The sequence below is a fragment of the Apteryx rowi genome, unplaced genomic scaffold, assembly GCF_003343035.1.
Source record: "Apteryx rowi isolate R43461 unplaced genomic scaffold, aptRow1 scaffold_305, whole genome shotgun sequence".
NCBI classification, from domain to species: Eukaryota; Metazoa; Chordata; class Aves; order Apterygiformes; family Apterygidae; genus Apteryx; species Apteryx rowi.
The window spans coordinates 527844-552207 of NW_020449475.1; the positions used below are offsets into that span (position 1 = coordinate 527844).

At 39.4% G+C, this 24364-nt stretch overlaps 1 protein-coding gene across 1 annotated transcript in view; it reads left to right on the forward strand.

The window, feature by feature from the left end:
- The window catches only part of RSPO3 (R-spondin 3), a 64118-nt gene that overhangs the window by 18452 nt on the left and 21302 nt on the right, over positions 1-24364 (forward strand). The window contains exons 2-4 of the mRNA XM_026070150.1: positions 17782-17973; positions 19048-19194; positions 21621-21818. Coding sequence (XP_025925935.1) covers positions 17782-17973; positions 19048-19194; positions 21621-21818 — 537 coding nt within the window. The remainder of the gene's footprint in view (positions 1-17781; positions 17974-19047; positions 19195-21620; positions 21819-24364) is intronic.

Consider the following 24364-nt stretch of genomic DNA (forward strand, 5'->3'; position numbering starts at 1 on the left):
AAGAAATAGCTTCTTTTCTGACACCTGTTGATACTGCCGGGCCAAGAAGAACCTTTCTTGCAATTACAGACAGCAAGATTTTTAACACTATAGTCAAATTAATTGAGGGGCTGAGCTTAGTAACACAAACATCTTCACTAGTGCCAGCAGTTTGTAAACGTTCTGCTTATAATGGTAACACTCAGAAGCAGCAACAAGAACATACTTTTCAAAACACGTACAAATATCAGTTCACTTTTCATATTAATCTCTTGACAGGTTTGCAAGAGGATATTTTCATCCTTTTTAAAAAAGGGAAACTTGTCAGAGAACTTTTTTGCTAAGACTAACCAACAATAGTAATCTAATTTGGAGAGACACAGATCACTTACAACTCCTGCAGCAGTCCAGGTGATCATACTTCTTAATACTTCACTAGATAAACTGGCAGGGCTCTGTTGATTTTTATAGGACTGTGACATTTGACCCAAATAAATAATATGTCCCTATATATGAGATGAAAGACTCAGACCTTTGACTGCAGACACTGAAAGCAAAAACAAAACACCAGCAACTGAGCTAGTTGTTGGAGATAAACTGACAATTCCCAGGCCATCTCCTCCCTAGGTAGAAGTTTAAAATAGTTCAGATGGACTGAGCCCTAGAAGTGTCTGTTTGGCACCACCAAGCCCAGAGGACCTCTCTCTCTCCATCCATAGGAGAGTCAAAAACAGTGAGATCCCTGGTGGCTCTTGAGGAGTCTAGACAGCTAGGTCAGTCATGGGTGTCCAAGGCTTTGGTACCTACAGGGGAGATCAATCCCAGCATGAGTCCCTAAGAGCAGGCATCTTAATTTTTATATATTGGACTTGCAGAGGTGCTCTGATGTAGCTGAGAGGGAACTGAGCCTCCAGAGCTCCTAATTCCTACTCTGGATCCGTGCTTGAACATCAAGGGTAGCAGAGAGTTATACATCATTTCAGTTATACATCATTTTAGGGGGACTGCTGGCATATCATGTCCCCTCATGTTTCTGATGTTGTGGGCCATTCCTGCTTATCCTACAATATTATGATCATGATAAAAACAAGTACTTGTTAAAATTCGCTATTCCATTGCCATATGGTCCATTACAGCACAAAGGGCATGCAATGCAGGTGTGAAAGTGCTGACTGAGAACAGAAGCACTTTACAGCCATTTAGCCCAGATGTGAACGACTGCACCAGGGTCAGCAAGAGGTGGAATCCAATCCCACATTTCCAAAGCAGTAGCCACAGCCGGATGGAAACAAAAGTGTAAAGGGAGGCTGCAACAGTGACACTCATTCTTATTTTGCTCACAGCTAAACTGGCTGCAGAGATATGCGGTTTCAGGTAAAAGTGTCTCCAAATTCCACATGAGACAGCACCTCAAACACTCCTTAGAGGTGTTAATTAGAAGAAAAAAAGAGGAAAGTATGCTGTAGTTCAGAAAAGATAGGAGAAGTGAATAACTTAGCTTATTTCTTCTGCTTTTTGAAAGAGACATATTTCACCATTTCATTCCATTTGCACATGAACCAGCATTCCTTTTTTACATCCTCTTTAAAATACTAATTTATTACTGCTTTCTTAAATTTCTCTGATATAATGAATAAACAAACTGAGGAAGACACCATACTGTTGAAGAATTTTAAATAAATGTTTAGGTTTTAAAAAAATGAAAAGGTACTGTTAATTTTCTTTTGTTTTGACAGTAATTTCATATGAATGTTAAACTGCTTTAGACAAGTATCTAAGAGACAGCAAGAGAAAATTATATGAAATCAAAGGATACTTTTTTGAGATTCTCCCCTTCTCTATCCTGCACAAATATATCGTGGTAAAATCAACAAGTCTCCCACCATCTGTTTGCTTACACTGATGCCTCATCCAGCAGATATGCTACATTGAAACCCTATGAGACATAAAAATCCGATTTTGTTCATAAGGCAACAATGTGGAGTTTGTTTTAAGGAAACTGGAGTTTATTTTATTTCTGAAAACTCCTGTGAAGCAAATAGTTCTCAAGTCACAAAGAAAATATTGGATCATCAACCTATATTAAAAGTATGGCATTTTCATTTGCTTTTATCCACAATTATTTCATTCTCTCTCTGTTTTATGTCCTCAGAATCAGATTGATGAGCATAATGCAACTTACTGTAAGAAAACTGCAATATTGCTGATCCTATCTTAAGGCAAAATGTTAGCAAATCACTGACTCCCCAGTATGCACAGCCACTAGCCAGGGGTACATCAGTGAGGGATATCTGAAGATGCTGTCAGATAATCAGAATACGCACCTGAGAAGACAGCAGCAATGCTGTTGCTTACAGCATTTGCAGCATATCATGGACTCTGTTACCTGATAGATCCTCTAGGCTTTAAGGCAACAGGGCCCATTAAGAGGGGGCAATATGACCACGTGCCTAGCAAAGTCTGTAGAACCCACTCAATGGTTCCTTGGTCAAGCACAATAATATACAGTTAAACTACAGCATACTTTAGAAAGATGCCTGACCTGTTTTTTGAAGCATACATGTGATTGAGATTATGCTGGTTCCCCTGAAACTATTGCAATGATTAACTACCAAGACTATCTGAAATTTGTCTTGGATAATGCAGTTGAGACTCATTAGTTCCCATTTCCAGCCATTGATCCATTGTATCTGTATTTCCAATAGCAGATAGCTTCATAGCATCAGATATTTTGGGGTGAGACAATTAAATAGACACTGAATTTTTTATTGCCTAGAGAAAGAAGTGTTCTAGAATTTGCCTCAGGCCAAAGATGGTTTTGGAGAAAAAACTCTACTAAGCTAGATACAGTTTTTACAGTGCTTTTTTTCCCTGTAAAACTAGCCTTGACTGAAGCCTTAATCTTAATCTCATGCCTGTTCTATGCCTGTAAAACTGTTTTGATGTTAAACTTTATTAGAGCTGTTCCTTACTTATAACAGAAGGAAGAACTGGAATAGGTTTAGGTCTACCACAGTGTTTTTTCCTGTGTTGTGACCAAGTAACTGGTCCTGGTGTAAATGAAGTTCATCTAGACCAGGGCTGAATGCAGACAACCCAACGCACTATCCGTAATGGCTGTGCCCCACCTGTCACCTGCGGTTCTCATGCACTCTGTAGCATCAAGATAATTCAAAGCTTAGGGAAGAGATCTTCAGAAAAAGAAAACAGTGGTGAGGTGATTCATTAACCCTTCTGAAATCCGACTGAACTATTGCTTCAGCATGGGCACTGCAGTGGCCACATCTTTCCCCTGCAATAGCTGAGCTTTACGGCAAGAGCTGCAATTTCCACCTTACAGGTTTTCCAGATTTCTCACTTCAGCCTAGTTACAGTAGTTAGCAAATAGGCAGTGTGTCCCCTTTCTTCCCCAAACATGTGCTGCTAAGGAGCTGCTGCATTCACCTAAGAGAAAGGTAGCATGATCCTTAGAAGCATTTACTTTACTTTTATATAAGTTATTACATCACATTCTCAGGGTTTTTAAGGATGACTGAAATCACAATATGGTTGCAATAATTATATTTATTCTCTATTTCACATGTCAGTGAAAAATATTGTAATCAGTTTCCCTGATCATTTAGCTTCCTTTTCATTTGGCTTCCATTTGAACACCTCTTTCTAATTTTCTGTGGGATCACCTTTGCTGCACTGGCTTTTTTCCATGTGGTGTATTACATATGCTGTTGGTATGGAAAGTAGTACATAGCGAACAACTGATTTCAGCTGAAAAAGATACTTTGGAGATCAATGACTGGGCCTTGAGTCTCTCCTTTTGTAGGACATCAGTTTGATTTTTACAGAACTCAGAGCAGTCCAACTTCATTCCTATCAGAACATTGTTTAGTAACCCCTTGATAAAATTAATTAATAATCTCAAATTCAAAAATCTTTATATTAAAAAAGCATTGAAATTATCTTCTGTGTTGCATCTTCTACAGAGTCAGAAAGAAACAGGATTGCTAAGCACTGTAGGAATCCGACTCCCAGCTATAATCACACTGATTTAAGATGTATGGACATTAATTTTAAAAAGTTAATAAATTAAAGTAGTACCAAATCCTCTTTGTAAGCCTTTAGAATTCAAATAGCCATGCTTTTCTCGGCAGACTTAGGGAACAGATTTTTTTTTTTTTAATCTTTTAAAAAAGGAGAAAAGGTTAAAATGTTTGCGCTTCTGGAGCACAATGAAAACATAGTCATTATGTTACAAATATTTGATGTTAACTTTCTTTGCTATAAAATTACCTAAAGATATTGAAAAGTTAAAAAAAAAAGAATTTAATCTTTGGATTAGTTAAAGGATGAGAAGTTCAAGGTATTATTTTTAAAGTTTGGGTTAGTATGTTAACAGTTAGGCTTTTGCCTACTTCAGGAAGATATATGTCTGCTCCAAGCACAAGAACCTCTATTCAAAAATGTGTCCTTAATTTTAATCAGGTATTTAAGTATAATTGAAGTCAAGGGGTCTGTAACACATGTGTAAAGGTAACCATATGCTGATGTACTTTTTTGAATGGGGAGGAATTTAAGCATGGGCTTAGATGGTAATTGTTTGGGGTTCTTTTAATTGGGTCTGCATGTGCAGAAAGTAGCATAAAAGGGATCAACAAACATTAAAGCTTGTTAACTTGGTGCTCAGTATAGAGTGTAAAAAGGGCCTTTTATTTCCCTGAAATTTCTGACCTTTTTTGTTATTTTTCTTCTCCCCATTGCTCTTTACTCACTAACTACATTTCTAGTTTGCTGTGGACAATTCCCAAAGGGAACATTCCTTGCCGGAGTAACTTACCCAGCTCTTTTCCTTAATTTACAGCAAGTACAGCACCCCTTGCAGAATGCATAGCAGAACCTTTGGCTGCAAGCCAGTGCTAATAGCATGTTTTCCAATAATCTAATCTCTTCAGTCACAGAGCAGAAATCAGAAAGTTAAAAGAACTGTCTTTTCAACTTGCCTCAATCTACCTTTGAAATCTGTGCATGTAAACATAGGAGTGACTAGAATAAATTGTTACCACACTTGCACTCATGATTCAGAAGTTGTGTTCATAATAATCTGATGTATATGAGAGAATCCCGTATAAAGCAAGGTTGAGCGCAGTGCCAAGAACAGAATCACATATGAAGGCTTGCGTGTGCAAAATAAGAAGCTAGAAATTTCAGCCAAAACTGAGAACATATTGTAAACATCCATGAATTAAACACCTCAACACTGCTATGAGATAAGTATCATTTATCTTTTGCAGCTGAAGAAATTGAAGCCCAAAGATGACAAGGCCAAAATTTTTAAGTTTGGCTCGAGAAGTGACTCAACAATCCTTTGATTAGACTCCTAACTAAATAGCTGCATTTTCAGACCTCCAACCATTTGCATCTTCCTCAGGCACTCTGAAAATCAGGTTATTTATTTAGGAATCAAGCAAGGGATTAGTTGTCTCACTGGAGGCCCCAGTTTGAAAATGGTGTTGCTAATACTTTTGACTTTCCAATACTAGAAAACAAAATGTTGCTGAAAAGGACCATAAGCAGGCAAATTCATCAGCCTTCAAATCCAAGAGCCCCTAACTTTCACCAAAAAAAATGCACAGGTCTGTGGTAGTGCTAGAAGGCTTTTCGAATACAGGGAAAGACAAACTAGCTAAATGTTGAAAGTTCACCCACTGCTTTTATTTTCTTCCACACTGTCTGTTTGCTCTCTTATATGTATTGGAACGTGTACATGTTTGTGTTCAGGGGCAGGGAACTGACACCATTGCAATCATTTTTTTCATTTTCTAACATTATGCAGACCTCTGGTGGTCTACAGATTACAGGTTAATAACTTGGTCCATCACTCTACCCTGGGACAGAATCACCTATTCCTACAAATCTCCTTGCTTTGGCCATCAGAATGCAGTTGCAGGGAACTGCTACCTCTCTCCAAGAGCAAGTTGCATGACTTGCTCCATGCAGCTCCATGAAACCACGGAGTCAGGCAAGAGAGATGTTTTCGTACCAGGGCATAGTTCAACCTTTCCTTTCACTTCTTCCTTTTTGGCATTCAAATGTGTCATTTTTTATCACAATTTTGTTGCAGCAGCCCAGCATCTGGAGTGGTGTTGTTGCGGTTATTTCATATCCGAGCCCTGTCTCATGGCAGCCCAACGTGGTACCGCAAGCCACTAGCCACCAGTAGAGCTGCCAAATATTCGTCATATTGGATGCTTTAAAAATAACTGCTGTGATTTCATGTTTTTCTAATATCTGGGGGATGTTTGGTTTTCACCAAAGCCTAACTAATTGTTGGTATAACTGATATTAGATACGGTTCCACTTGCAGTAACAGATTCTATCATTTATTCTGTATCATCTTAATTATTGTACAGCATAAAAAAAAGTCATCTTCAATACTGTAGTTATTAGGAAAATGTTCTTCAATGGAACGCTGTTGTAAAGCGCCAAGTTTATTTTGCAATATACTAAGGCATCTGACACCTAAAAAAAGCAGGTATCTCAGGCCATGAAACCTCAAAAGGATCATTTCATTGTGATGTGTGTTGGGTAGGAAGAGGTGTGCCAGAAATCTGTACTTACCTGTGCAGTGTAAGGTTAAACACATCTTATCAGGACACTGATGTTATTCAGCCTAAAGTGACACCTACAGTTGTTCTTGATTAAATAATCCAGCAAAAGTGTTTTTTTAAGACCACTCATTCAATTACACATGAAAAGTGTCAGAGATCATATTTGATGTGTTATCAGAAATATTAAATAATATATCAAAAGAAGTCATCCCCCAAAAGATTCATAGACTAACCATGAATCATTAACCTTTTTCAAGTATTTTTGTCTTCAGTTTAGATTAAATTGATTTTAAAGACAAATAAGGTTTTTCATACTTTTTTCCTGTTGTAGAAAAACATTAAAGTGGTTTCAAAAACCTTTAACTTTGCAAGTCTTACTGTAAAATATTTTACAAGACTCATAATATTAATCCTAAATTTCCTATATATTCAATTCTTAGTTTATAGATAACTATATAATTATAACATACTTTTATTGTTGTTTTTTTACCTAGTACTATCAATAGGTAACCTCAGTTTAATTTTCTTTATTTTAGAATTTCCTTTCTCTTTTAAATTAAAATGCTATATCTGACCATTCCACCTTCTGCTATATTTTGAAAATAGATAAAACATCTTTAAGTTACTGTTATTATTTTCAATTAAAGCCACTTGGAGAATCATGATAGAACAAAATTCCATTAGAATGTGTAACCCTGTAAAAATAGAAATATTTGGTAAAAAACCTTTGACAGTATTTTGTTTCAGAAGAAAATAAAAAAAATATTTTTCATAATAGTAAAAGAATTTCTACATATTTTTAATTGAGTTTTTTTGAGATTTCACTCTGAATTATTTTGTTATCTTGACTGCTTCATTTTTGTATTCCATTTATGTAATATAAATGATCTAAAAGATTAAACTAAAACCAAACATTTCCAACAGAACAAAATAGCTTATCTTTTAATCCTTTATGGAATATGTCATAACTTTTGCTTTTTATGGTACTTTTAAGTGAATCCCAGCTTTGAAAATCCTTGTAGAAAAATTCCCATCATCTGCTATACAGTTAATCCTTACGGGCAGACATCAGATCAGGGCAAAACATTCAGAGTCCTTTGACCAACTAAATTGAACTCACAGTTACTACCCATCATCTCCAGGGCCTCATCAAGAAGCTGAAGCAGCGTGGCAGCTTTCAGCTGTAATTTGCAGCTGAGGTTATTGATCCAGGGGCTTCCTCTCAGGAGCAGTGGGCAGGAGGGACCTGGCTTGAGCCTGAGCTGCCGCAGCAGTGTTGGGGGTGTCACAGCGGCCACAATACCACGTTGTGACATGGGCCCACAGCTCTTTGCATCACCAGCTGCATCCAATAAAATCACTGCATGCAAATTAGCCTCCAAGGAGACACTGTGATGGATTGGCTTATTGACCTCCGAGGTCACCGCGGCCCTGCTTAAGATTTACTTGTGCTGCTGACCTGATCTTGCCTATGTTCTCTGTAACAATTAGAGGTAACACTCATCAATAATGGTGCAATTTATATTTTCAAATACAGTCCATGCATAAGTTTTCAAATATTTTTAACTATCTGGAAATTTTGATGGGTCAGCATTATACTGTTAGTTGGTTTGGGGATAAAGAACATACTTTTACAGAGTTACTTTTTTTTTAAAAAGAAAAGCTGTTTTAATTCATTTTAACTTGCAACCAACTCAGCAGATTGGCATGCAAATGTTTGGAAAAGTGGTGGTACATTCAGATTATCTGCAAAAAATGAATTGTATCCCTGCTTAAGCACATAATGGAGTATAGCTTTGATTTCATCACCAGCACCCCAATAATTCAGCCCAAATATTTCCTAGCATTGTTTTAGTGTGACTGAAAACTGTCTGTTGTGTATCAGTGCAGTGATGTTGGATGTATTACGGTTCCGGGGAAGTGAATGATGCTTGGTGTGAGTGCTAAATTTCTTTCATGTGAATCAGCATGTGAGGCAGTGAAAGCGATGGGAGGGAATGGCTCAGACTTCAAAAGGAGGGGAGAATGCATAAAGGGTGATGAAACGAGCCCTAACTACGTGCCATTCATATTTACTTCACAAGAAGAGCCAGACACTTGGAGCTGTTGAACTGACTCAGTTCCACAGGAATCAGATGCCTAGCTAAATCTCACCCATCCTACAACTTAATCCCAATCAAAACAGACCATCTAATCACATGAACCTTTAAAATTAAATAACCATGCTCCAAACCATGGGCTACCCTAGAGTTGTTGATTAACAAATGAGTGAAATCCTCACCCCTCCTTATTTTAAGAGGCGTTTTGATACTGACTTCAGTGGGCCAGGACTTCAGTCAGTGAGTCTGAGTTGACTGGTGGTGGAGTCTCCTGTCTGTTTTCCATCAGAGTTGAATTTGACTTCATATCGTACTGTTCATGCTTTGCATTCAAAAGCCTTTGACATTTTCTTAAACTTGGACACATCCCAGTAGCATGAGGAAGAGGTGAACATATTTGGGTCATTGTTTGCTGAGTGTTGATAGCATATGTATCACTATACAGTGCTACAGCAGAGAAGCAGTCAATATACCAAGTATTCTTATCATTAATTTAAACATGGAACCTTGGACAATATCTTGCTTCACTGGCAGATGGATTGTCAGGTCGGCCTGGAGAATTTACCCTTTTCCCCCCAGAAAAAAAATAGAGATCAGAGTTTCTCCTTGTGACAAATTGTAAAAATCTAATTTTCAGTGAACTTTTAGAAGTATGATACTTCTTAGTATCTATAGTCAGGGTTCAGATCTTGATGTGGGACTTGAATTTAAAGAGACAGATTCTGATTCAATGTTTGCAGGCATCAATCCAGAATAATTCCACTGAAAACAATATACTTTGGGGCTTTCCGTTAGTTTCAGTATGGTATGAATTTAACCATTACACAGAAAAAATTATTTCATTCAGTGCAAACTTTTGATCAGTGCCACTTAGGAAAATATACAAAATTGAGAGGATATTAACTAATTGACTAAAGGCACATCTTCTGAGTACAGCCAAGGCAGTGGGCTGGCTTGCTGTCTGGCTTATTAATTTTTTAATGCTGTAAACATGGTAGTAGAAAATCATAACTTTAACATGGGATTACAGGCTTTTGCTGTCTAAACCCTTCTCCCTAGTCCCCAGCATGGAAAGTAAAATCTGTTACATCCTGCTGTTCTTTCTGTGGCTTCTGAAACAAAACTTTGAGAGAAAAACGCTGGTCTCAAAAGACCCTGTGGGAAACGGGAAACTTGCAAATGCTACTGTAGTTGTGTAATGTTGACAGTATGAGCTGAGTGATCTTTATACAGCCTGGAAGTACATGAGCATCTGCACAATACACAGCAAAAAGTCTGCAGTACGGTAAAGTAACAAAACAGGAAAAGTAAATAAGGGGGACAGATTCTGTTGCCACCACTACACCTAGGATCACTGATCTTTCTTAGAAACACGCTAATGTTAGATGGAACGTTCGTATCAAACAGAAAATATGCCTGTATATTTCTGAGAATGAGCATATGCAATATACAGATATGATTTTTACTTGATAAAAGTATGCCTCTTTTGTAGAGAAGAGATGGAGGGGTCATGGTGACATATGACAACTTTGTTTTTAAGGTTTTGTGCACCTAAGAACAGTGTAAAATCAACTGGGGATCTTCATGGTAACGTCTTCCAGGATTAGACTCTTAAGATGCTGTCTAAATATACATGTACCAAATATAATCTCTTTCCAAAACTCACATTTCTCCTCTTTTTTTCATCACAGCACAGATGCTTTCTTTGCAAGTAGCTGAGTCTGGCAAGTGTCATGACACCTTTTATTAGTTGACACCGATTATTAGTTGTCTCATTACTATTCTTTACAGATCCCATATATCCCCTTCTATCACAGGTCATCTTAGCTAGATAATAATGTAATTCAGTTTCTCATTCTTAGAGAAGATTCATCATGTACAGTCTTGAAGGCTGGGCACCTTGAAACAACAACAGTCATCTCTAAAAGTATCAGCTATAGTTGCTTATAGGATTTAGAACTTGATGAGAGAAGGTATTGCATTAGCTGGTCTTAGCATTCCCTAGTCGCAAGGTAAGTTGCCTCAGGAATCTTGTTTGGGCCCTGTGCTGGCTAATCTTCCTAGATCCCTGAGCTTTGGTGGTGCCCCATAGTAATATGGGGAAAAACTTTTTTTGATTTCCCTTCTCTCTCCATGAAAAGAATTTTTCAGCTTATTTACAAAACTCTCTGGAATGAGAAGGAGCCATTTGTGGTTCCTGTGGCTGATCTCTGTTGTGCTGAAGATGCTCGGAGACTGCATTAAATTCTGCACCCCTGGTGAGATTTTTCAGTCTGTTGATGCTCCTTCTACCCATATTCAGGGGGAATGTGTTCTGGCAGCCAATATAGTCAGTTATCAGGATCACTTTGCCAGACGTGTTTAATATGCTGAGGCATCCACTAGTGAGATATTGGCCATTTGTAATGGGCCTCCTTGCTTGTAGATACCACTACAAAATGGTTATGGATACTCCCCAAGATTGTGTGACAGCCCCATACTCATGTTTCTGTTGCTCTTTACAAGTGTTGACACTTGGTGAACAAAACAGGTTAGTTTCTTTTTCCTCATATGGGAAGTGTCTTTTGAGGAAGAAAATATTCATCAAGCCAGGCAGATGCTTGCGGAAATTTTGTTCAGTTCTTCTGGGATCTTTTTCTTTCAAAACACAGGGCACTTGAGAATCTTCTTTGTTACATGTTTGTACCACGGAAGACAACAATACTCTGAAGTAAAATTGAAGTCAAACAAATCTCTGGAAGAGTTCCCATCCTCTTAGAAAGAAATCTTAAAAGTACTAGTGAAACACAAGGAAGAAGAGGAGACATTATACTGTTAACAATTGATTTTTAGACTGATTTTCCCATTTGCTCCTTTTGAGGCTGTCTCTCCTTTCAAAGGCCTCCTCATCTAGTATAAATCCAGTGGAAGCTGGATGGAGATTCCACATTCCTCAAATATCACGACTGGTTGTGTTGTATCCCAAAAAACTTACGGCCAATGAAATGTAGCATTTGTTGTGTATGGGCCTGTCTTCCCTGCAGAGCCCAGCTGCTACACCATCACAACACATCAAACCTCTTGTCTCCCTGTGAGTGATTTAAGGCCAAGCTATCAAGCATAGCTTAGCCTGTAAGATTGAACTCAGGTTTCATCTCGGCCCAAGCTGGCAATCTATTTAGCAGTGATAATACAAACTAATCAAACCCATGTGTACTTACTCTTCCAGTGCCATCCCACCATTTCTGGACTGYACTTTCTTGTCTTTTTCCTTGTTATGCACTGTATGTTACCTACACATAGGTTCAGTGCTGTAGTCCCACAGTTGTCCGTTCCATTTTTAATGCATTTCCACACAGAGAAATGCTGTCCAAGAAAGAGTATGAGGAAATACGCTGTGGTTTGCAAACTGAATTCCTTAATTACTTTCTCATTAGAAGAGCTCATTGCCAAATGCTGTTTGCTTTTGCCTAAAGGACAGTCCACATGATTAAGAGTACCTCCGCTTTACGTGAAGTATTGTTTTCAGGCCACTGCCACAGGCAGCTGTTTCACAGTAGGCAAGAGAGAAAAAGCTGACAATTAATTCATTGAGTGGTAAAGTGACACTAGAAACCACGGGATATCCCATCACAAATCTCCCCCATCACATGGGCTAGTACCAATGTGGATGCAGTTTCTTAGGTACAGCAGAGACAGAGTTTGGATCTTACACCAAGGAACAGTCCACCCAGGAGAGGTTAAATTCCAAAGTAACTCTGCTGTTAAAATATTTCCTGTGAGAACTCACAAGTCCAAGAAACCAGGAGTAACAACAGATATCTAGATGGATTTCATTTGTCTAGCACGTCCATTTCAAGGGTGAGCCTCTAAATGGACATCTTGTAGTTAAAGATTAATGATCTTCTTTAGCTGAGACAGAGCACCTCAGCTGCAACAAGCGGGAAAAGAATATGTAAGTTCTTTTACTCAGAGCTTTTCCTCTGGCTGTCAGAATATATTCCCACCTGGATTCCTCATGTATTTTTCTTCTTCTTTTTTTGATCCCATATATTTATAATATGCATAAAGTAAAATTGAGAGCAAAATTTCATTGCCAAAAGTTTTAGAATTTATTTGCTGCATGCCATCAAAATCTATCATTTTGCCATTGAAAGTTCAGATTCAAATTCAACTCCTTGTCCTTAACTTTCTATTTTTAACTGGGAGATCACGACTCATTGTTTCCATAGTAAAGCTTTGGAAAATATTCTGAAAAAGGAAAATCCCCAGAGATTTCATTTGTTAATGAGGCTTAAAACTAATATCTGAACAAACAGCACGCACAAAAAAGGTCTCGAAGGCAAAAAGGACTTAAAGCCAGGGAGGGGAAGAGTCTAGTTCAAGATTAGTTTAGTGTCTTCTCTGATCTCCAGTACTTAGGTGTTATAAAATGAAAGATAGAGATGGATTCCGGACCTAAATTCAGCCAAGAGCATTTACATGCATACTTTTTTTACCTGATTAAAGTCAGCAGGGTTGGGTTACACTTGTGTGAGAAAGGAAGAAGAATTTGTCTGCGAGTCTTTGTCCCTCCACCATTTGCTTTGCCCATAGCTTTATTGTATTTTCCATCCTTGAGAGTGTAGGACTTCACTGTGTTCAAAGAGTGTGTGAACAGAAGAAGACAGAATGCCTTTGCTGCTGGTAGGGTCATCTCTAACTGTGGATACTGCTCATAACAGCCTGGTCATAGAATACCTTCATGCTAGGGCATAAAGTCAGTTCTGAGGGTCGTGGACAATTGTTGTATTGTATTGTACTGTATTATATTWTATTTTATTTTATTTTATTTTGTCTTTAGAATGAAGTAGATTGCCTCAAAGGCAAAGTGGTTACAAGAGACAGCATTTATTGGACCTCTTTGCAATGCTAAAATCCTGACCTCCTGGTTCTCCAGCCAGTGCCTAACCCACTAAGCCACAGTGCCTGCCTCTGCCAAGACACTGGACCTCCCTCTGCCCTGGTTACCACATCTAAAACTTGTAGTTACCAGGAGTGATCTGTGCTCTCCGAGCACTTTTTCACCTGTAGACTTCAAAGCATTTCTTAAAGTGGATATACATTACTTGCCTATTTCTACTATTGACCTAAATAAGTATAGAAATTTGAAGCTATGCTTATGTCAGGTGTACTGAGGCTGGCTTTTACCAGATGAAGGTAATACTCCCAGCTTGTTGTGGTGCATCACTTAAACACTTTCAGCTCTCAACGTGTGATATTGGGGAAGAGAGTTAAAGTTTCTGCCTGCTTCCTTGTGGTTATGGTGTGCAATTGCCAAAGTGCTTGGGCTCTGTAAGCACGTAACATCTCTCCTGGTGTTGTTACTGTGCAGATGCCTGAAGTTCTGCATGCTCATGTGCTCAAAGGTGCCACCTTTTTCACTTTTGGTAACAAGTTTCTCAGCATGAATCTTTCTCAGGACTCACAGACTGGAGCTCCTAGGAATTAACCCTCTGGAGGCCTTCCCAATAGAGACTTTCTAAAGAGTGCCAAGTTCAGGACAAAGACCAACATCATTGTCCGTTCTCTTTCAAAAACATGGTCAACAGTGCACGCACCTCTGCAGGATGGATGGAGCACTCACTGGGGAACAGGTTCCTTGTTCTGCTAATATGGAGGGAACTCAGGTCTCCTTTTTGGAGGCACACCTCTAACTATTAGGCTGTAGGAAGGGATAAGATGGGGATGCCCCACAACTGCATAAAGAGACACACTGGGTCACAGAAAGGAGCAGCAAGAGGCAGCCTGACCCTTAGCTCAGCACTGAGGGCACTGTCCCCATGTTCTCTTCTCTTTGCTGCTCTGTCAACTAGTCCATTTTCCTTGCTGCACCAGGAGAGAAATGATTTGGGCCAGTTCCATACACAAAAGCGATCAGTTCTCTCCCCATGGGAGAAATGTGTTTCAGAAACTAAGTTTGTCCCATTTCCTTCTCCAACCTGTCTGACCCCACTAGGCCTCTGTGGCAGGGCTGGCCCTGCATGGCTTTCTACCTTGCAGGAAAAGGCAAGCAAGTGACCCAAGCCTGGACCTGAACCGGAGAGGGAGGAGGCTGCAAGGCAACAAGAATTAGATCTTTGACTGGAGTTTGGAGATTCCTTTTTTCAAGCATGACAGCTCATTTTCTATACACAAATATTTTCCTTCCATCATTTCATTCCTCCCAGGTTCAATGACAAAACCTAGTGCTGAGCTTTCAAACAAGGCCAATGTCTGAAGCACTCAGCAGTCCCTGCTTTGCTTCTTGCCTGACCCAGAATAATGGCCTCCCTAGCATTCAAAACAAACATAATGAAACACAGTTTCATTACGCATACACAGCACTCAAAGAAATGTCAGACACAATAGAAAAAAAATCAAAAAACGGATACTTTTAATGGCTTTTATGATAAAAAAAAGTCATTCTTGATTTGAAATGTCAATACTGACTCTTCAAAAAGGCTTCAGCTCTCTGCATTACCAAGCATAAGAGCTTGCCTTGCTTCACATGTAGAGTTATAACATGGCATAAAATCAACCTCTGAATGGAGCTTGACTTGCATATTTTAACTTACTGGTTGCTACATAATAATAACAATATGATTCTCCATTTGTGACTACATGTTTTCTTTTTTGTTGTGCTATTTATATGATGTGTATTTGGGTGCAAGAAACGAGGAAGAAATTGAGAAAATGTCTAGAAGCATATTTTATTTTACATTTAATACTTCTGGAGTTAAGGGGAGCTGGAAATTGGCCATATAATGGATTTTAACTATACAGAAATTATCATCTCTTGGTAATAAAGTATCCCTGTCTCAAGGGCTCACACACAAAGTTTGACCTCAGAGCAGTTGCACATAATGTTTTCTCTGTCAAGAGAATCTATTCATAATGATCTGTCACAGGTGCTCACACATAATATGTTTCCTGTCAAAAGTGATCATCTATATTTTATATAGCAGCTTTGATGACAAATATTTTGTACTTCAGCTGCTTTTTCTTCCCTGTGTCAGACTTAATGAAGGAAAGTCATGGATAGTTTTTAAATAATGTCAGCTTCTTAGATCACCTTACTGCGTCTGCCTTTGAAAGCAGCCTCTTATAAGAGCCACAATACAGGGGAGAGGGAGACAAGGACATTTTCATTTACTTCTTTAAGAAGAGAGCCAATTTTTCAGCCTTTTAATTTCAACAGCAATATACTCTGTTTCTCTGGAATCTTCTGGGATAAAGTGTTCTGTACTTTTTGAGTGCTCAGTACTTTGAGAGTCTAGCAAAAACTGCTTTGATAACTGATTTTGGGTTGCAACTTCCAGCTCTGCAGAAATGCAGTTTGTTCTCATAGCGGTAGTGTGTCTTAGTGGTAAAAACATTTTCCTCATGGTTGTTCTACAAAGTCAGTGCCTCAGTGGGGAAAGAGAATCGGGATTTTATAGTCTCACTGAAATGAGAGCAGAGCCAAAAATTGCTCTTTCTCCTACCTGTTCAGCCCTACTGAGAGAAATAACCCTGATTCCTCATTCTGTTAATGAAAGGGGAAAAGTGAATTTGAACTCCCCTTGAGATTTCTCAGACTGTGGGACTGATCATCTATAACAGCTGTCATAAGAGGTAGGCGCAGCCTCAGAGAATAGAGGAGTGTTCAGTTCTTTTCCCTTTCCTGGGCCACGTCTCTTCTGCCAAAACTGTAATCGAACAAAGTTCAGAAGTATTCCTGAACTTCCCTGCCACCTGGCAAACTCCCCTGAGCTAGCAGGAAGAGATCCAGATGTCTCCCACTACCAGAGTGGTGGTTTTCAGCTTGTAAGCTACAGATTCACAGGGGCTTCTAGGCTACCTCCAAGGGATCCACAGCGAGGCACTGACAAAAGCAAGTTCATTATGTATGTGAAGCATTTAGTAGTGTCTATAAAAAAAAAACAAAAACAAATCAAAACACTCAAATAGGCAGTGACAGTATGGCACAAGCCATACTTACAAAAATTTCACTGGCCCAGGGAGAAGGCAGAACAGGAAAACAATAGGATTTACAAATGTAAATGAGGGCTGGATTTCTCTTGACTATAGAATATAATCACATCTCAGGTTGAGAGATGAAAGCTGTGATTTTCAGAGGTGGGGAGCTACTTGATGCTTTCAGCTCAAACCTCTATTTAAGAGTGCAACCAGGAATGAATCAAAAGTAGGTAAGAACTTCTAAAATACTGAAAGATGCAAAATATTACACTGTGAGACTGAGAAGTAATTCACTGATTAATATCTGCTACTGAAAAGGTACTCTGCAATAGTTCCCTCTTTTCTGCTACCCTCAGCCCCCAAAATATCATAAGATCTGAACACTCTTAAGCAGTGGGTGTAATACATTTTCCTTTTGTTGTCTGAAGAATTAGCATAATTCAACTGAAGGGCAAGTATAATCCTACCTATGCTCCATGCTGGGATTGGAGCAGGGTAAATGCCACAGTTAAGTCTGAACATCAGGTTGTAATTGTTAGAGATTAAAAACATGCCAGAAAGAACATTCCAAGGAAGGAAGGAGTGTGAGAAAGATGGCTCTCCTGTGTCTTAATATTAAGGCAAATTAGCATCAGATCTGACAAGGACATATTCCGCACAGCAGAATTCAATCAAATGACATTTAGTCAATGAAGGAAATTATACACTAGGTTGTTTTTTAATAATCCAGATAGGAAAAGCAATGACAAATGAGCATGTATTTATCTCCTGAGTCAAGCGCATAGAAGTGGCAGCAAAGCTGCTGGAAATAACTAAAGGAAAAATAACCATTCTCTAGGATGCTGCTGTTCCATAAAATCAATTTCAAATATAATCTGCTGTTAGTTATTTCTGCAAGATGTGAGCACATCAGCTGAACCGATCATTTTTAAGCAGCTGAAAAGATGACTGAAATGAAATGTCAGGTCATGAGAAACACAAGAAAAAAATGAAGCAATTTTTAAGAGCTGTCAGAGAAGAGGGTGGTCCACCCTTCCAAGTACAGAGAAATTATTATTCCATGGGCTTGTCTAATTTCTTGTTCTCTCTCCCTTCTTCTTCTTTTTTTTTTTTTTTTTTTTTTTTAATGCTTGTCTTCTCAGTGCATCCTAACGTGAGCCAAGGTTGCCAAGGAGGGTGTGCTACATGTTCTGACTACAACGGATGCCTGTCGTGTAAACCCAGACTCTTTTTTGTTCTGGAGAGGATTGGCATGAAACAGATTGGAGTATGTCTTTCCTCATGTCCAAGTGGATATTATGGGACACGGTATCCTGACATTAATAAGTGTGCAAGTAAGTGCTGGGAAAAGGGGATACGCATGGATATATTTGTTCTCTTTTGAATGCTGTGTGTCCTTAGGAGTCCAGTCAACAGATTAGCAGACGACAAGGCCGAGTCTTTATTTGTTCAGTTCTTTTATACTAGTGCGATAAATGTTAACCTGAACAAGAAGTGAAAGTGAAAAATCACAAAACTACAGAAGCTCAGGGATCCCGGCTCTGCATGAATGACCTGTACAGGACCTGGGAGATGGTCTCCTCCTCCACATCCTGATGCAAAAGTGAAGTGAGTGGGCAACACCACACTCCTGTGGCTGGAGCAGCAGGATGGAACAATGGCAGCTCTGAAGAGCGGAGGTTGAGGGCCACTGAATCTGTCTGATTGGAGCAGTTTAAGCTCACTGGCATTTTCCTGCCTGTCTCCCATGACAAGGAGAGAAGATGGCACTCGTTGGAGATGTGGTTTGCAGACTCTTTGCCCTGGTCTCTTTATAGCTGTATCTCACACTCAGTGTAGTCCTATAAATGCCTTTACCAGCTGACAGGGTTTCAGCCTGATTTGGGGGAAATTATAGATTCTTGTTGCCTCTGGGCTGGGGGAAACAGAATTCAACTCCAGTCTTTATCATTTGGGCAACATTTTGCCTCCCTTATGTATTTTTCATCATAAACAAACTAGAAAAAACTGTGATATCCTCCCCACTCCTTTTTTTCGTTGTTGAATGCACTGCTTTTAACCCCGTAGGTGATATAAAAATGTAAGAGCGACAGCCAGGCCACTCTCCCAGTTTTTACCTGGTAAAAAAAATTATTTAATGAATGGACCCCAGAGTAAAGTCCTACAGAGTAACTTGACACTGTAAAGTGTTTGCTCACTTTTTAGCAGTGTGTGGCCTTGCATATCAAACATTAGTTGTGTCATATACAAGTTTTTATTTACCTCTTTTAAAACTACCTGAGAACTGGGAAATATACTGTTTATGTCTGTGTGGGTAGTAATATAGAGAATACAGAAAATACTAAAGGACTGCTGACAGAACATGAGGGAACTATTAAAAAAAAAACTGTTCACTGTTTGCATTTCAGAATGCAAAGCTGACTGTGATACCTGCTTCACCAGAAATTTCTGCACAAAGTGTAAAAGTGGGTTTTACTTATACAGTGGAAAGTGCCTTGAAAAGTGCCCTGATGGTTTGGAAGCCAACAATCACACGATGGAGTGCACCAGCATTGGTAAGTCGGGTCCCCTGGGCAATGGCCCAGCCCTGCCTGGTTTTCTCGCATGCAATGGGGGATCTAGTGAGGGTACGGGTTGCAAGAACAGTTATGATATTAGGAAAGTGAAACTTAAATTTGCCCTGTAAATGCTCTGCTTCACAAGATGCATCCCCCAGCACAACGAACTCAAGACATTTCCTAAGTCTGCCGTTCCATGGAAGGCAAGCTCTATTGTGCCCCATAAACACAGTCTTGGCGCTAAGGGCAATTCTGCCTCAGGAAATATGGCCTGTTTCATCTTGCATGTTTGGTCTACCCTGATGTAGAATAACATACATCTCTTACTTGCACTGTTAGGTGTTAGGCCACCCCACTAACATCAAAGGTTCCAAAATCCTGAGTCAGGCCCCAAATTTAGTTTAAAGATTAAAATATTAACTGCTTTGTTGTAACTACCTTGTACTATCCTGAACCTTCAGAACACACGTGTGTCAACATTTTGAAGCTTACCTTTGCAAAGGTGAAGGCTAGAAACTTTAAAAGCAGTAAGAAAAAAGCAAAAAGCAAAATCAAAGTGGTATTTTTGCATACTCACCTGACTCCAGAAACTGAGGATTAAAATAAAATACCAAATAGTGTTGCACTCGAAAGAGTGAGATTGGCAGCACTGATCCTGTGACTCACTGGGTGCTGAGAAGAGAACTGTTTTTGTATCTCCTCAGCCTCTGACTCACAAACTCCAATTATTCATGCCAGGGCAATTTTGCAGGTCACCACACCTAACTGTCTGCTCCATCCTTCTGCCACCCCTGCAGCCGAAAGCAGAACGAGCAAAATATTTGCCTCTGAGCTGCTGCAGTTCACATCCCATGTTATGGATATGCTGAAACTGCGGCAAGGTTCAGCTTATTTTAGTACCCTGGCTGTGAATTGTGGTGGGTGAGGGCTGTGAACTGCGGTGGCAGCAGTAAACTCTTCAGCCACCAGCAACCAGAGAGCACTTAGGCACAGTCTGGCTGGGATGAAAATCTCCTTCCCCACAGTATCATGCAAATAACCCTCCTGGGCACAGCATGTTTTGAAGGGGAAGCAATGTAGGAATAAAAATAATGTACAGTAGTTTGGCATTTGCCTTCTGAAATATATATTAGTTCAGGTGGTAGGGATGGTTTTCACGGTTTTATTTTCAAGCAAAGACTTTCATCTACAAAACAAATTCAAAGGATCATTTTTGTTTCTTGATGGCTGTTTCCAAGTGATTTAGACTTAGCTGCTTTAACAATGAGTCAGTCTCAACTAGAAAAAGCCATTTAAAGCTACAGAGGAAAAACAGACCTTTTTGTGCACGTGAAGGCCAATTATTTTAACAGGAGACCTCCAGTGTAATACAAAAAGTAAAATGACCCACATGAAAATTCACTGGAGGAAGGCTCAGAGATTGCCTAAGGTCAGTTATATCTCAGGTTTTGAAAAATTTGGAAGTAAATTCTGGAGCTGGAAAAATCTGTTGACTTACAAAATCCTCCTTATAAAGTTGCTGGAAGTCTTCCTCCCTTTAATGGAGGTATATAATCTTAAGTATGTATGTAAATACAAATTAAATATAAATGTGCACTACCTTTTATCAAGAGAAGGGGACTGAAGAGATGGCACAAAAGTAGGATAATTTCTCAAGAGCGTATTGTTAAGCTTCATAGGTTACTCATGGTTTTGTCTATATTATTAGGACAAGTGTCCAGCCGCACACCTTTGAATTCCCAATAGCGTGTGACCTGAATTCAAATCATTCTGGTTTAGGAACTCAACTGAGTACTTTTCTGACAAGCTTGCATCCCTCCCTACCCCAAAATCTCCTCTGCTTTGCCTATTTACACCTTGTATACATTACAGATGATGGCTCTTTCACTGTTTAAGCTGAATACCAAGAAGCAGATCATCAAAGACACTTGAGTCTTATTGTAATACCCTTTGACATCAACTGGTTCCTTATAACTATTGATTTCCACGGAAATTCAATACCTTTGAGACCAGCTGCAGCAACCTGACACAATGACTTGATTCTGCTTTCACATAGGCATAGACAAAGTTAATTTCACTGAAGCTAGAAGGATTTGTATCTCCACAAAACCAAGGCATCCTCAGAATAAGTCCCAGTAACTGATTTCATTAAAAACAATTTTGTTGCTGTTGCTCTGTTTCGGGAATGGAATTACAAAACCAGTACAGATAGTAAGAAATAGTACCTGAAACAACTATCTGACATTATTTTATGCAATATATCCTAAGCAGGACAAATTCTCTCAATTCACTGCTACAAATCCTTATTAATTCCATTCATTTTTGCCACCTTTTGGCTGATGCAGAATAAAATGAATGTACCATATGCATTGTTTATATAAAACGATATTGGCCAGGCTCAGCTTGTCCTATGTTTATTGCAGTGCACTGTGAAGCTAGTGAGTGGAGTCCATGGAGCCCTTGCACAAAGAAAGGAAAAACTTGTGGTTTCAAAAGAGGAAATGAAGTAAGGGTCAGAGAGATCGTACAACATCCGTCAGCAAGGGGCAATCCTTGCCCAGCTACAAGCGAGAGCAGAAAATGTATTGTACAAAGAAAGAGATGTCAGAAGGAAGGAAAAGGTACCACATTATCATCATCATAATATGAGATTGGTATTGTTCTTGTTTAATAACTCACATCTGAATTCCCAGGCCTCCATTGCTGGCTTCACCAAAACTCCATTGATGTGGTGTTTTGGGGGCTGGAGAGAACTGTGCCCTTGCCTGGAGTAAATAAAGACCTAACGCTGCTCAAAAAACATGCTTTGTGTGATCTAGAGAGTACAGGGTGGGCTGGATGGGAAGGTGCATTCTCTCTTGTTCTGCTGAAAAAGCTGCCAAGATGAAGGGTTGCATACAGAGATCAGAACAAAACGATCCATCATAAAAAATGTTATGTTGTGAGTTGTTTGTTGGATATAAGGCAGACCTATCAAGTTTCATGCTTCAACTATGGGACTCCTCCAAAACAGTTCTTATTTCATGCTCTCCTACAGGTAAGCCCATAACTCTGGCAATTGCAGTGCTGTGTCCCCTCTCCCATCCCGAAGCTCTTTGTACTTGCTGTAACTGAACAACTTGGTCTGATCTTGTCATCTGCATCTGGCTTATGGAATCCTAGCACAGGAGAAAGGCCACAATACCGCATGGCAGCCATGGGAAATGCCACTTAGCTTGCCAAAAAAGCAAGAGTCCCAGCAGAACTGCCACCTAGGGTCACAATCCATCCATGCAAGCCAGCTTGTCAGACTCATAGGACCTAATGAAAGGCATCCCATGTTAGAATGGGAGATGCTTACAAAGCCTGTAAAATAATAATTTATACAAATTCCACTCAGAGACTGTCATTCCATTGTTCACTTTTTCCACTTCTTGTAGCAGGGAAGTTACTTCCTCTGTCCCTAGCACAGTTACTCTGGTTGGCACAGGAGTGTTGACCCCCATCCCTCCCATTTCCCCTCTGCCTCCCACACTGGAAAGCAGGGTTTCAGCCCTCTTGAGGATAATTCTCCACCAGAGGAACAGGCAGAGCAGCTGCCCCGTGGATGTGTGTGAGCCAGCATGAGCTGCATCAGTCACTTACTGCTTCATGGGATAAACAGTCACTAGAGTTGCTATTGATGGCTAATAGAAATGTTAAAGGGTTTTGGAGCTTGCAATCTTTTTGAAGGTTGACTTGTTCCCTGAGGCATAAGTCATGAGAAGGGACATGTTACAAGGAGGATCTTATGAACAAGAGAGCTACAGGTCCCTCCTCCTCCTTCAAGGACTAGCTAGATCCCCTGATCTACACAAATCTATAGGGCAGATTTCACTTTCCCAAGCTTGTCTGAGCCTCCTTGTGTTGGGTATTGTCTTGAACAGGCACAGCAGTGTGTTTGTGTAGCTCCCTTGCTCAGGGGAGCAGCCAAGGCAAGGTTTTAATGGATTCCCTTATGCTTAGACTGAAGGTCCAAAATGTCCATGAAGATTCTTAGTTCTGCTCCTGCATAGATGCACAGCTCAAAACACAGTCTAGTTAGCCCACTGTAACTGGGGGAAAAGAGTCGTCTTCTTTACATCACAGTTAATTTTGCAAGAGCTGTAAGACTGAACTTTAATTTCAGAACTGTGGAAACTATTTTTCTCTGGGTGATGATGATGTGTATTTGCTTATGGCAATTTGGCAGCCTCTTCAAATTGGACAAGACATTTCTCTTTGAGAAGTGTCTGCTGTTCATGTGTAGTAAATACTTTAAAATAAACTCCTCATGTATTTTACTGTCAATTCTTATTTTATGGGATCTGAGCCAAATTATATTCAAAAAATATTGCACAGCACAAAAAGTCCTTTACTTAAGGAATAAATCTTTTTCTTTTTTCCTGAAAAGTGCATAAGGTGTTTTTTTTTTTCCTTTTGGGCACGTCATGGCTATATTCTGGCCTTTTTTAGACTGAGTAGACAATTCCTTTGAAACCAATACAGCCAGATGCAGCCTATGTTCCAACATTGTCCGCACCTTGGGATTTGTATGTGTATGTTAGTGAAAATGGAGCGATTTGGGGTTTATTTTAAATATTCTAAAATCCACCACTATACAATCCCCTGTACCAGTAGTCACAAACATGAAAGCCATCCACTTTCCTACATGTTTATAGGGAGATAAATTTAAAAAAAATAATAATAATCTTTAAACTGAGGAAATTTACACATAATACATGAGGTTAAAATAAATTTAAGGGAAGGATTATGGTGACACAAGCCAGGAAACTGAGAATTAAGCTAAAAGTTTTCATTCTACTCCTACTGGAATGGGAAAATGAATCTTTCCAACTTAATCTCCAGGCAACTTATCTTCCCCACTGCCACTGTCCCTCATTACACAGACAGGAACTTCTGTTTCCCGTTGAACAACAGAGCGACTGCACAAGAAGCCAAGGGAGGCTTTGCTGTTATGGCTAACTGTGTTCAATCAGTGAGGGGAGGAGGGGATACTAACAAAAACACCTTTGGAAAGGGAAAGAAAAGTAAATATTTTTGTATTTACTGTTAAGAAAATTTGAAAAATGCCCTTTCGTATTATTTGACTCTACCTTGCAACTCAAACATTGCTCTGGAATTTAGCTTCCGTTATATTATTCCATTA